The sequence below is a fragment of the Podarcis cretensis genome (assembly GCF_951804945.1).
Source record: "Podarcis cretensis genome assembly, chromosome: 8".
In the NCBI taxonomy this organism is placed as follows: Eukaryota; Metazoa; Chordata; class Lepidosauria; order Squamata; family Lacertidae; genus Podarcis; species Podarcis cretensis.
The window spans coordinates 19,793,895-19,808,318 of NC_137177.1; the positions used below are offsets into that span (position 1 = coordinate 19,793,895).

General features: G+C 46.3%; 2 protein-coding genes across 6 annotated transcripts in view; one reads left to right on the plus strand and one right to left on the minus strand.

The window, feature by feature from the left end:
• ETV2 (ETS variant transcription factor 2) overlaps positions 1-14,424 on the minus strand; it is a 226,159-nt gene that overhangs the window by 167,542 nt on the left and 44,193 nt on the right. The gene's annotated exons all lie outside the window — the stretch shown is intronic.
• Positions 1-14,424, plus strand: part of GRAMD1A (GRAM domain containing 1A) — a 50,812-nt gene that overhangs the window by 10,884 nt on the left and 25,504 nt on the right. For 2 of the 5 annotated variants that reach the window (XM_079986011.1, XM_079986010.1), the window contains exons 2-3: positions 9,029-9,248; positions 10,030-10,050. In XM_079986011.1, the coding sequence (XP_079842137.1) occupies positions 9,135-9,248; positions 10,030-10,050 (135 nt within the window). In that variant the 5' untranslated portion in view covers positions 9,029-9,134. Of the gene's footprint in view, positions 1-988; positions 1,046-9,028; positions 9,249-10,029; positions 10,051-12,821; positions 13,567-14,424 lie in introns of those variants that run through there. The other 3 variants (XM_079986008.1, XM_079986009.1, XM_079986012.1) reach the window with 3 other exon arrangements.

The following is a 14,424-nucleotide window of genomic DNA, read 5'->3' on the forward strand; positions in this document are numbered from 1 at the left end:
GGTGAGGTTCATAGAGAACATAAAGAGTTTTGCTGAATCAGAGGAAAGGCCTGTCTAGCCCTGTCCTTCTGTTCCCATGGTTACCAACCCAGATGCCTATTTGTAGTCCACCAGCAGGACATAGGGACACAGGAAGCTGGCTTATTGGCCTGTCTAGCTCAGTGTCGTCTACGCTGATTGGCTGTGTCTCTCCAGGTTCCAGGCAGGGGTCTTCTCCATCCCTACCTGGAGATATATGGGATTGAACCTGGGGACATTATGAATGCAAAGCAGATGCTCTGCCTGCTGAGCTGCATGCCTCCCACGATTGTTCCCTAGCAACTGATATTCTGAGGCATGCTGCTTCCAATGCTGGAGGTGATGTGTAACCATCGACTAGTAGCCTTGTAATCCACAAATTTGTCTTAACTGCTTTTTAAAAAAAGATGTCCAAATTGGCGGCCATCTTTACATGATGTGTAATTAGATGAGGAGGAAGGCTGGCATGTTTGTGTATCTTCTGCTGTCCTGGTCCCATAGACCGATTGTTGCACCATTTTGCTCTGCAAAATGCAACTAGGGATGTATACACGCCATAAATTTAAAGGACACCAAAATCATGTGCCCCCCCCCCCAAATAATCATGGGATCTGCAGTTTGTTAATTAAGGGTGCTGGGAATTGTAGTTCTGTGGGGGATAAACTACAGACCAAAGATTCTTTGGGGGAAGAGATGTGCTTTAAATCTGCTTCAGATATATGGTGTGCATGTTCACTGGGACTTATGTTCCCTCAGCTGGAAGTGGGTGCATTCTTTCCCTCCAGAGTCTGCAGCTGCGGGTCCTAGATAAGGCCAAGCAATGGTCCATAGAGAAGAAAACAGGGTCAAATGGTACGATTGGCTGAGAGCCACAGCCCTCCCACATGCTATCCAGAAATTGGTGTTCTGAAGTGAAATTCAAGGACAAACAGGAATTAGGAAGAATGACTTGACTCTTCAGCGCATATTTTGACAGGTTGAATTTATGCGGTTATTTTATTTGGGAATATACAGTAATGAAAAGTGGGTAAGAATTTTTTTATATAAATAATAATACTGATAGTAACAACTATTATTAAGAACGCATGTGAAAAGCAATGAGCACTTCCTAGGGATGCTTATGAACTATTTGAGTTGTCTAGCCATTTCCTTTGCTGTTGAAGGTGGGATTCTATATTCTGGTGAAATTTGGAATTTATGTGCATTTACACAGGGTTCCCCCCTGCAGAGTTGAGAGCACTTCAATTTAAAATGAAGCACTTAAGGAAGCGCACAGGTCTGTGTGCTTCTTGTTGTCTGAATCTGACACCCTATGAGTCGTACAAGGGCATGGTCCAGAGACCCGCCACTCACAGCAGCCTTGGCTGAAATTAAGCAGATCTGGGGCTAGTGTGTGCCTGCCTGGATAGGAAGCCACCACGAATCCTGTACGGAGGCCTCACTCTGTCTTCACTGGAGGAAAGTGATCCAAAACTTCTGGCAGTCCTTGGTGGTTTGGCAAAATTTGTCCTCACTAAGATTCTGCTCTCACCCCTGAAAGAGGGGTGGGCTTTTTCTCCCTGACATCACTCTGAGTTTTAGGGCTGGGTTCATCCTTCTTCTCCAGTTGTCAATTGGTGATAATCTCTCTGGTGCTGAGCCTTCAGCCCTAGTCTATACATGCCACAGAATGAGATGTAAGATCCTGAGATGGCAGGGTGGAATGGGCCACTTCTCACTTTCGGTGGGGGATGCCATTTTTTGTATGGTAACCCGCTAATTATAGACAGGGCACCCATGGGCACAGTGACACCCATGGGGATTTTTCCCTGTTGCCACAAAGTCTTTAAGCCCCCATGCTGTTGGTGTCTACCATTTTTTCTCCTTAGAAAAGTAAACAGAGCTGACTAAGGAAGTTGGAAAAGTGATACTCTTTCCCATCTCCTTGTTCAACACATATGTGCCTTTCAAGGCTCAGATTGATTCTATCAGATGTATGTAATTTTTACCAAGACGATCCCTTGGAAGAGTGAAATGTGTTAGTGTATTCTTTCTTTCTTTCTTTCTTTCTTTCTTTCTTTCTTTCTTTCTTTCTTTCTTTCTTTCTTTCTTTCTTTCTTTCTCTTTTGCTTTCTCTGGGGTTTCATCTGAGGTTGAGGGGAAGGAAGTGACGAAAACTCGCTCAAAACCCCAAATCTGCCCAAAGGCCCGAAAAACTTTACAAGCTTGGCTCTAGAGCACTGGGGAACAAGTTAAAAAACATTGGTCCCAGTACAGATCCTTAGCATCTGGCTGGCTACTGTGGAAAACAGGCTGCTGGATAGACCTTTGATCTGATAACAGCAGGGTTCTTATGTTATTATATATTTCAAACAAGACTGCTTTGGGCAGGGCACCCAGTACCATTCTGGACCTGATCCTGTTGTCCTGGGTGGAACACTTAGGTGTTAACTTGGAGACTTAGGTGTGACTGACTTGACTTAAAACAAAACAAGGCAAATGCAACGATGCCACATTATTTATACCAGTCATACTTTCAAGGAACCCTTGATGTTTTAAGCACCCACACTGTGTGGAATTGGATAGAATATCAGATTTGAAGGTTGTAGGGGGAGCATACAAACAGGAAGGGGGTGTAATGGGTATTTGGGAGTGTGGGTGGGTTGCCAGAGACCTGCCTATACCTGGAATGGCTTTTAGGCTGGTCCCAGTAACTCCAGGGTCACTCATGTGGTAGCAGTGATTAAAAAGTTTCACTAAATCCCAAATGCCAGGCCAGCCTAATTCAATAAAGCTTGATGCTAATGAGGGGCATAGGATGGGCAATTGCACATTGCAAAAAGGAAAAAAAGAAAGGCTTCAACATAAATTTTTCAAACTTATTTATCTGTGCTTTTATGTCGTGCTTTTATCTTGTACCGCCCTGAGATCTTTTGATAAAGGGTGGTATATAAATTTAATAAACAAAATGAGCATGAAAGAGGTTTAGTGATTTGCACATGCAAGTTGATGTGCATAAATGCAAATTTAGGATGACTTGCTGCAATCTAAATAGAAACACAATGCACCTCCCCATAGCGGGGAAGACTGTGACCAGGCGACCTATGTGTCTGCTACATCTATGCACAAGTGCTTGCTGCTGATGGGCGACATCAAGCCCCGTCCTGCTCTCCCTTCTTAGGGTGCTTTATGTTTAAACTAGACTCTGTTTAAATAGAAGTGTGCCCTCCAACAGCCCTTCAGGTAGCAGGGTTGCCCCTTGTAAAATCAGACACGTGGCATCGGACACAGTGATGGTGAGGCCCAATTTTAGAACAGTGAAAGGAATGGAAACTCAGTTCACGGAACCCAAGCAGCGTTTGAGAAGGGACTTGGCAGGATATGCACATGTCGGGGGAAGGAGACCAGAGTTTACACCTCACCTCTTTGGGCAGAGAGCCAGGGGGCTCGGCTTTGCCTTGGCTTTTGCCTCTTGTCCTGGTATCAAAAACGTCGTGCTCTTTTCTAGGAATCAACTATAGGCATAGAAACAAATACTGATTTCAGAGGTTGGGGGGACTACAGGCTGGCCAGACAGAACTACACTCTCTGAAGAGGCTTGGGTGCCGCAGGAAGAGGATAGAGAAAGCGTTTGGGACAGCCATCCTCCCAAACACAGGCCTGTGTGTATGTTTTCCCCTGCAGCTGTTCAGTGCAAAGCAGCCACCTGCTGCAAGGGGCTGTCCGGGAAGGGCAGACAGAGGCGGGGTTTGTGTGCATGCGGGTGAGCGAGGGCCAAAATAACGGTGTGAGCTGCGTAGCCCAAACAGCTCTGCAGATCTTTTTATCTTGCTCTTATCTTCTTTGGGTGCCCTTCTCTTTCTGTCTTTCTCTCTCCCCCCCACCCTGATTTCTTGTTCTCATGAATTTCCCTCCACTCTCTTTCTTTCTTGCTCTCGTTTGCACCAGGACACAGGGCAGAACCTTGGGTGGCCGGTAAGTTCCTTGCTGGATCGGGGCAGGTCCCTCTCTCTCTGTATGTGTGTGTGTGCGCATGATGATAAGTGTGGAAGTGTGAGGAAACATGTCTCCTGAAACCACCACACCCAGTATCCCGGTCTGTGGGAGCCTGGCGCTGCCTTATTCCCAGATTCCCAGCCCTTGCTGTTTGCAGATTGTCGCAGAACCTGACATCGCCTCCAATCGCATGATACTGGTGCCTGGCATTCCATGCAGCAGAGCGGACAGAGTCTGAAGCAGGAACGGATTCAAATCCCACTTGGCCTTGAAGCACAGATAGTAATATTGATCTGGCTGCTTCTGTGTTGGCCTCATCCACCTCAACAGGGTTTTTGAGAGCCTGAAATGGGAATGCTCCCATTGGGTGTGGGATACAAGCTGCATAACTTGGATCCCTTACGCTGGCCCTGTAGACAGTGAACCACAACTACCCTGTCTGCAAAAGGAAGGTAGTATTAGCCATTTGTGACTTTCCGATGGCTTGGAAAGGAAAGGAACCAGTTCTTTCCCAGTTTGCCACAGCTTCCTTGCTACACGTAGACAAGTCTTATAGGCAGTCAAACAAACAAACCACTACAGTGGTACCTCGGGTTACAGATGCTTCAGGTTACAGACTCCGCTAACCCAGAAATAGTACCGCGGGTTAAGAACTTTGCTTCAGGATGAGAACAGAAATAGTGTGGCATCAGCGGGAGGACCCATTAGCTAAAGTGGTACCTCAGTTTAAGAACAGTTTCAGGTTAAGAACGGACCTCCAGAATGAATTAAGTTCTTAACCTGAGGTACCACTGTATTTGCCAGCCTGCCCCAAATTAAAAAACTTCAGATTTCCCAATTCTTCCACATTTAGGAGGTGGAGTTTTGGTTTATCTTTCCTTTATCCTTGTTTTATTCTTGTTGCTTGCTAGATTTATGATTGAAGAGGTACCGGGGGTGAACCTGTAGCCCTGCATGTGTTGTTGTTGGACTACAACTCTCATCTTCCTTGGCAATTGGCCATGCTGGCCATGGCTGATGGGAGTTGGTGTCCAACAGCCCCTGGAGGTTCCCCATTCCTTTGGTACAGCTTATGGGGCGTCCACATGGGCCAGTCTCTTATTCTGTTTGGTTTTGTCTTGACCAGTTTCAGCTCTCTACTCTTCCTTACTATAGCCCTAGCACGGATTAAACTCTAACTCTTTTGGCAATCCTCACAGAACTCTAGCCCAATGGTTGCCATTAATCTGATTTGAATTAATTTTATAATGAAATGATTTTAGAATGTTGTATTTATTTTATTGTTGTTAACCGCTCTGAGCCCGGCTTTGGCTGGGGAGGGCGGGATATAAATAAATTTATTATTATTATTATTATTATTATTATTATTATTATTAAATTAACAGTTTAAACATAGGTTGCGTTTGCCACACAGCACATAATAAATAAGCCTCAGACTATTCTGATCACTCTGATTTCAAGGATGGTGGGGGGAAATGGAGTCCAGCACAAGCCTATATGTGCATTTGCTTGGAAGTAATTCCCATTGTGCCCAGTGAAACATTACCCCTAGTTCAGCCTTTGCCAACCTTGAATGCCTTCCCAATGTTTTGGACTACAACTCCCATCAGCCCCAGCCAGCACATCAGGTTGGCAAAGTCTGCCCTTGTTACTGTTCAGGATTCCATCCCTACATGAGATGGTGATGCACTTTAACCCCTTCCTTTTATTCACATGCTCATAGTTATTAAAGCTAGGGCTGTCAATGAAAGAAATAATTTTGTAAAAACATGTTGGGCAACTTAAAACAGCCTCCTGATCAATGAGGCTTCATTGTTATTTAATCATAATTCATCTTTATTTAAAATGAAGGTGATTTTAATGCAGCTCCTTTTAACTACCAGCTCTCTTTTAGAAGAATTATTTCACTCAAGAGAGAATGCTTCTTCTATGATGATGCTTTGATATAGTCATGCACCGTTGAAAAACAAATGTCCCCTCCAAACCCCCCCCCCGATTGTTTTATTCATGAGCAAATTTTGCAGATTTAACTAACGTATTTATCGGTTAACGCTTTTATAATCGTTCAGTTAATATTCCTCCAATGAAGTGACAGCCCTAATTAAAACATAAGAAAATTTGTCTGCATGGGAATATTCCTTGATGTGATGCATGTTTTCCTGTGATCAGGGTGTCCTGGTTTCAAATCCTTGCTTAAGTCATGAGCTGTCAGAGCGGCCTTTGGCAAGTTGTATTATTTTAGCCTCGGTTCCTTATGCCTTTGCTTACAAGGCTGTCATGGGAGTAAATAAGACAATTGTTGTAAGGCACTCTATGCCAAACACTTAAAAGCACATGACTTCCCCCAAAGAATCCTGGGAGCTATAGTTTGTAAATGGCGCTGGGATGGTAGCTCTGTGTGTGTGTGTGTGGGGGGGAAAACTGTGGTTCCCAGGATGTTTTAAATGCATGGCTTGGATGTTCCATAGCTTCACTGGTTCCGGTGCTCATAGGTGAGTGCAGTTGCTTATGTCGCTAAAGCAGCACGGCCCATTCACAAGATGAAGGTATCAGGTTTGGGGGAACCCCACGGCTTGTAGAAGCAATCTTCAAGCGGGGAGAACACCTAAACGCTGCTGGTGGGGTTTCCAAAAACTTCCCAAGGGTAACTGAGCATGCTCCAAGGATACACGGTACATTAATGACCTGATTAGCAGTCATATTGTGGGTTTTTTAAAAAACAAAATACCAATTGTAGGGGGCTGCAGAGCTCATGGGGAGGAGAGGTTTAAGCCTTCTCTCCTAGATGCAGTCTTGATTTTGAAAAATCACTGCTTGCCTCTGTGCAACAATCTGCATAAGGAAAGACATTTTCCCATAAGGCTACTTGCTAATTTGAGGAGGGCAGTTTTTCTTATAGCAAGACTGCAACTGAGAAGGCTTAAAATGCGCCTTGTGCGCTGTGGTCTTGATAGCTATGCATCCCTGTACATGCCTAGTTTTTGTTTTTTAAGTGCATGTCATAATTGCTAATCATGGTTATAGAACATGTGGCAAGGGAGATTATTGGGGGGCATAACCCAGATGACCGAATGGAAGGAGTAATAGGGTGGAACAGGAGTAATCCACGCTACAGGCCTCACTTTCTGATTCATTATAAAATAATTCTCTTGGCATGTTCCGGAGGCCACTGGCAAACATTCGTGTTCCCATCCTACATTTCAAAGACTTTTCATAGGACCTGCTCACACACGGACATAGATGGGAGCCCAGTAGGAACAGGAACAGTAATCCCTTTCCCCATGGCTTGTGGGCAGTATGGATGGGGAGCCAGTGTGGTGTAGTGGCTGGAGTGTCGGATTAAGACCTGGGTTCTAGTTCCCACTCAGCCACGAAGCTCTCTGGGCAACCTTGGGCCAGTCAGTCTCTCAGCTTAACCTACCTCACAGGGTTGCTGCAAAGATAAACTGGAGGGGGGATAACTACACACTGTGGTAATAAGCATGGATAGTCATATACACAACTTCCTTTCACTCTTTCTTTTTTGGAGGAGAAGACCTGTACAAATTGGGTGTGGCCTCGTATTATTCCGTACGCCGTGGATTTGGGAAGCAGAGTATCTGGTCCATTATACAAACTGGGTCCTTAGCTGAGGGTGGTTTGCCCACAAATCTGACTCCAGTTTGCTCTTCACTCCCCTTCTGAGTGTCTCTTAGAATCTCTGGCGTTTCCTCAGGTGACCTGACTCTGGGATTAGGATCCTGTTTCTTCTCATGAGCTGGGAGCTTTCCTGTTTACATTTCCTCTGCTCTAGTAATAGCTTCTGCCGGACAGGAAATGAAAAAACAAAATCAAGAAACCCAACTTAGAAATTTGTTAAGCTGCAGAGAGGGTTTCTGTCTCTTTAAAAGTTCAATAGTACAGAGAATATGGATTTTCCTGTTATAGGGTGCTCCAAGACGGGTACTCTTCATGCATGGAAAGCTTCCCCCCCCCTTTTTTTGTAACATCCACCAGGTGTCTTTGGCATCAAAACACCAGCCTGTATTTTTTTGCTCATTTAATCTGGGTTATATCCTTTCTGATGAGTAACCACAGTGCTTTTTTCTGGGGGTACGCAGGGGTACACATACCCCTAAACATTTTGTGAATCTTTGTACTTTTGTCCATTTACTATATTTATTTTTCCCAATTTGAACTATAAAATGATTTTGAGTCAAAATGAGAGTACCCCTAAACATTTTTTTTTAGGAAAAAAAGCACTGAGTAACCACCACCACAATGTGTTGCCAGCAACCATTGAGATATTTCTCAGTGACCCGTTTGCCCCATCTCCCCAGTCTGGAAGCATCCATAATTTTTCAGTGATGGGAGAAACTGAATGGCGGCAGGTTGTTGGTTTTTTTGTATCCCAGCAAGATATGGTAGTGGCTGCAGCCACCTTGATGATGATGCTAAGCAAGCCTGGGTCTGCTTAGAACTCCTTTGTATGCCATCTTGAGGTCCATGCAGGACGGGTGGGAAATAAATGCACTCAATGATTGTTGTTATTTAGTCGTTTAGTTGTGTCTGACTCATTGTGACCCCATGGACCAGAGCACGCCAGGCACTCCTGTCTTCCACTGCCTCCTGCAGTTTGGTCAAACTCATGTTGGTAGCTTCAAGAACAATGTCCAACCATCTCGTCCTCTGTCATCCCCTTTTCCTTGTGCCCCCAATCTTTCCTAACATCAGGGTCTTTTCCAGGGAGTCTTCTCTTCCCATGAGGTGGCCAAAGTATTGGAGCCTCAGCTTCAGGATCTGTCCTTCCTGATAAATACAATTCAGTTCTCCGCAACTCTTAAAGACACAGGTCCTCTTAGGGGTTACATGTGAGCTGGATGTTGTTTGGAGGGTGAAAGCAAGATAGAGGGTTAGAAGGACCAAGGTGGGGAATGCTGTGTATTAAGGCAAACACGACATAGAGATCATCTTGAGTTTTGTTCCTGGGCAACTTGGGAACGGTAGTGTTTAAATTGGGGCCTTGGCTCATAATTGTCTCTCTGCTTCCTTCCAGCACAGGCACCACATCCCCACGTACGACCCCAAGCAGCTCCCCGTCCCTGAGGAAGCGCTTGTTGCAGTTGCCGCCACGACCTCCTCCAGAGTTGACCCCGGAAGCCATGGTGGAGAAAGGCTCAGAGAATGCAGCAGAGCGGACCCCTCAAGCAGTGCACCCGCCCAGCACCCCACTGAACTACCCCCTCAGTGGGCGCAGCTTCATCCGTAATAACAAGGTAGAATGGGTGGGGGCATGTGTGGTGGGAGATGAGAGAAGGTGAACCTGTTTGGGGAACTCTGCTTAGCTTCTGCTTCTGAGGCTCTTCTTAGGGTGCCAGAACTGACGGACGTTTGGTTGGTGGAACAAGGGAGAAGGCCTTTTCAACTTGGGCACCCAGATTATGGAACAACCACCCATGGGAGTTGCCCCCTTTCAGGCACTTAAGGTTTTCTGTTTCCGCTGGCATTGTTTAGTTGACCCCTGTTTGGTTTTCTTTTAAAATTATTAGGCTGGTTTCAACTAGCATAAACCAGTGCAAGGACTTCTGTTAGCACAAGGTGGCTTCCCCCTGCTCCTCTTCATATACCAGAAATTAAAACACTAAAATTAATTACATCTTATACCTGTGTAATGAATACTTATGTAATTAAAATTAATGGGCATGCATAAAATTGAACATTGGCCCTTTCCTGATTGAAGCCCACCCCTCATCGGCCCTGTTTTGTCCTCCCACTTTGTGTTTTTGTCTGTCCCAGATGTGTCCTTGAACATGTTTGGATGGAGGATAGAGAGGGGTGGGCAACTGTGTGCAGGAATTGCCCTACTGCATAAAGGCAAACTTTGCATTAGTTAATCTGCCCACTTTTGCCTGTGTCCCTGCCGGCCACTGGCATGTGGCCCTTGAAATGTTGCATGGAAGGGAATGTGATGCTTGGGCTGAAAAAAAGTTCATCACCCCAGGTTAACATGTGGCTTACACTAACTCTCTCTCTCTCTCTCTCTCTCTTTTCTTTCAGAAAATGCAGAGCTGGTACAGTGTAAGTTGTTATTTTTGTTCTTCCATTGGGGTGTACACAATAGAACGCCTCCAGCTTTGGGCCATTAAGAAGCTATTAAAAGTGCACAGCAATATTGCCAACGTATGAAAAGGCAGGCCCTTCTGGTATCCATCCAAAAAGAGAGAGCTGGAAAGGGCACGCATCTCAGTTCACGGCCTTCATGCCGCTTAAAGTTATTTGTGACTAAAGCTGCGCACACACTGTAATTTTAAGACACATGACTTCCTCCTAAGAATCCTGGGAACGGGAGTTTACCCCTCAGAGAGCTGCAATTCCCAGCACCCTTAACCCAGCAACAGTTCCCAGGGTCCTTTGAGGGAAATTGTGTGCTTTTAAATGTATAGTGTATACCAGGCATAGGCAACCTCGGCCCTCCAGATGTTTTGGGACTACAACTCCCATGATCCCTAGCTAACAGGACCAGTGGTCAGGGATGATGGGAATAGTAGTCCCAAAACATCTGGAGGGCCGAGGTTACCTATGCCTGGTGTATACGTTTATAAGACTGCAACCCTAAACACGGCGTTTATTAAGAAGCCCAATAGCAGGGTCAGCTTCTGAGTGTGTGTGTGTGTGTGTGCCTCAGGATTGCACGTTGGAGCCATATTTCCAGAAGTGAGTATCAACACAAAAAGTTGTTGAACTTTTTTTTGCTGATTTTCCAAACCCCCCCCCCCCGGATGCTAATTCTGTCATTGAGAAATCCATCCGTATGGCAACCTTAATGAACTTTCTCCCTTGTGCTTGTTTACTGAGAGGTTTGCCCTATTAAGTTCAATGGAACTTACTCCCTAATATGTGTGATTAGGATTTCAGTCCAAAACCTTTGGAGTAGTGTGGCCAGCATTTCATGGGTTTGCTTTCATGATTTTACTTCCTCCACACACACCCCATTACTATTTTTAAAGTATATTAAAAAAAATAAAAACCAAGGCATTGAACAATAAGATAATTGAAACGTCGTAAAACTGCAATTACAAAATCATAGAACACTGTACACATGAGTACTGTGTAAATCAGTACTGAGTTACATTAATCCTATGAAAAGTCCTTGGCGATACAAATACATTTCCAGCTGGTGATGAAATATCCGGATGGCAAGTGCTTGGTTTCAATAGGAACAATGTTCTCGATCCTTGGTGTCACTGCGCCAAAAGCCTTGGTTCACAAAGAAACTCTACGAATACTAAGTCATATTAAGTAAATATTACCGTTAAGTAATATTTACTTAACGACTATTGTAGTTCCTTGTCTTATGAAACTTTTATGGCCACTCTAAATGTGACACCGTTCACACAAACAGCAATCGAAATATTATTATTTTTAAAATAACAAGCATTGCATTGGTGGTGATGGTGGGGAGAGGAATCTAGATTTGGGACCCCAGTGGGCAGTGTTGCAGTGAGGTTATTAAATTAGGTCCTAGCTGCCCCACATCATAAGCCAGCCCTGTTGGATGTCTGCCCTAAAGCCCTGTCCTTTGTGCCCTGTTGTAGTTCCTATCTGAATCACCATCTTGCATCCCTTCACCCCTGGAGCTCAAGGCAGTGCTTGCAGTCTTTCCTCCCCCTTCCATTTGTATCCTGTCAACAACCCTGTGAGGTTGTTAGGCAGAGAGGTTGCTGTGACTGGCTCAAAATTCACCCTGTGGCCCTTCATGGCTGAGTGGGGTTTCGAACCTGAGGGAGGGAGAAGATAGCCTGGAACCTAAAAGGCAGTGTAGGAAATAAATCAGCGCTTTAAACTGGGAGTCTATTTATATTCCCAAGCCATGTTTTAATCACGATGAGCACTTTTTTATAGACCGCAGGCACGGGAATAATCTGAGTATGTAAACAAACAAATGCTCCTTGCAGTTGGAAACCTAGCACAGCAGGGAAGATGACTGGCTTAGAACCTTTCTGTCTCATTGATATGGTAGATTTCTAGCTGTGGCATATTCCTCCCCCACTCAAATGTAGGGACATTAAAATGTGAGGTGTGCAAATGTACCCCTGCCTGCAGTGGTACAGCCCACTCCCCATTCTGCTCCATGAGCAGATCTGGCTAGTCTCATTGAATGAAATGCACAAGCATTTGAGGGGTGGTGGCAAAGGGGAGGGCCAGTGCTTTTTTGTGGGGCGGGGGACGCGTACCCCTAAACATTTTGTGAATCTAAGTTTGGCCTCATTGAGGGGCAGTATTTCAATAAGTAGGAAAATGAGAGTACCCCTAAACAATTTTTTAAAGAAAAAAAGCACTGGGGAGGGGCATGGCTGGTGGTGGGGAACAAGGTTTAGCTAGACAAGACTGCAAGATGGGGCAATCTTAGCTCTTATTCCACTGTACGCGGATCGAACCCGTTTTGCCATTGCCGCTGCCGAGTTTCGTACCTAATCTTTTAATAGACGTCTTATTTTTTTCTTATCACTCTTCCTACTTCTTTGGGTAAGCTGCCCTGGGAACCTTTCTAGGGGGGCGAGATAAAAAAAAAATCCTTTGACCGAAGGCAGGCAGGCTCAGCCTCGGAATCTTGTTTTCAGTACCAAACCGACGGGAATCTAGTAATACATAGGGAAAGACCAAGACGGTGTCTCTGCGCGCGTGCAGAGCGTGAATTCCTCGCCGCTGAGTTTTATCTCTCCGTGTGTTTTGCAATGGCTTCCGGAAGAGGAATTCTTCAGAAGTGAAGCGGTGCGCCGGGGTTGAGGCGGGCCGGCGGAGGTGGCCTCCCCTTCGCCGGGGGGGCAGAGTCCCCCACGTGGGCAGGAGATGGTTAACTGCAGCCTGACACCCAGCCCCCTTTTGTTTCCTGTAAGTGACACCCAGGCACCCGTAGCCAATGGCTGGGCGGTGTAACAGGAGCTGCGGAGCTGTCCCTGGGGGAGGCCTCTCCGCGTCTTCGATGGGCTCCAGAAACTTTCCTCCGCCGCCCTCCTTTCACTCTCCCCAGCTCCTCTGCGCACCCACTTTGACTTCCTCCCCGGCCCTTCTGCATATCCTCCCCTTCGGGATCCGACCCCTGCGAAAAAGGAAGCACGCCCCGACCTCCTCCCGAGCACTTTCCATGACCCTCGGGGCGCCCGTGAGAACCCCACCCCCCTTGCCCCAGCCTGCTCTCTCCCTCTCTCCGATCTTCCTCTTTTGTGCTTCTGCTGTTTTAACCCCATCCTTCCGCTGACACTTTGCCAGCCGCGCTCCCGGCTCTCTCCCCCCCCCCATTCCACTGTCAGCCCGGTTCTTGACCCATCCACCCCCGCTTTCTGTGCTGATGATATCGCACCAATCCTGCACCTTGCCTTCGTGCTGGCGCGCTGCCCTTTCTCCACCCCGCGCTGCAACCTGTCCATTCTTGTGCCAGTGCGTTTGCTGAATTTTCTGAATCTAGCTCTGCTGCTGTCTTTCTTTGCGTGCGCCCACCCTCCCACCCACCCTGCAACCCACGCTGATGCTGCTTGAAAACCTCCTTCGCCCGCTGCCCTTGCTCCCTGGGTTAAGACGCTCCCTCTGGACAGAGTAAGTGAGATGCCTCGCTCTTCCTACTTCTCTTGACTTTTGCTTAGCACCCCACCACCTCCCTCCTTCCTCGGTTCTGCTTCTTTACCTCCAGGGTGCGTGTAGTCGAACTACTACACCACACTGGGTCTATGTACACAGCTTAAAACGCTGCCTGGTCTCTCTTCCTTCTACTACATCAACCCCTAAACAGCTTGGCTTGGCTGCAGTGCATTGCATTTCCTTTCTGAAGCTCTTCTGTAAGCTCTGGGGCCCTTTGTCCATCCCCTGAGGTTATCAGTTGCCACCCCCCACCCAGACCCTCCACTCCAGCCAGCAGGTCTCCAGCCTCAGATAGCAAGGCTGTGTACACACTCCTGTTTACTCTGCATCTAGTGTACTCCCACCCCAGGTTTGGGAAGTGGTGTGTGCATGATGTTAGCCACAAGCCTTATCTATCCACCCCCCTTGTTTCTTACGAAATACTGCATTTTGATCCATTCACCCCCTCCCCCAAACCAGCTTTGATCCAAACTGAGGAAAATAATGGCCTCCGCTGTGTTTTAAGCCGCTAATTACACAGCCCCAGTGTGGTTTAGTAGTTAGAGTGCTGGACTTAAAATAGAGGAAAGAGCCAGGTTGAAATCCTCACTCAGCTGTGAGCCATCTAACCTCACAACGTAACCTACCTCACAGGGTTGTTAGAATAAAATGGGGAGGCCTGTGTATACTGTTTGTAGCTCCTTGTAGGAAGAGTGGCATTCTTTTTTTAAGGTGGTGATAGTGGTGGTGGTTACAATACCCCGCCCATCTAGCTGGGTTTCCCCAGCCACTCTGGGCGGCTTAAAGCACATATTTAAAACCAATAAAATGTCAAAT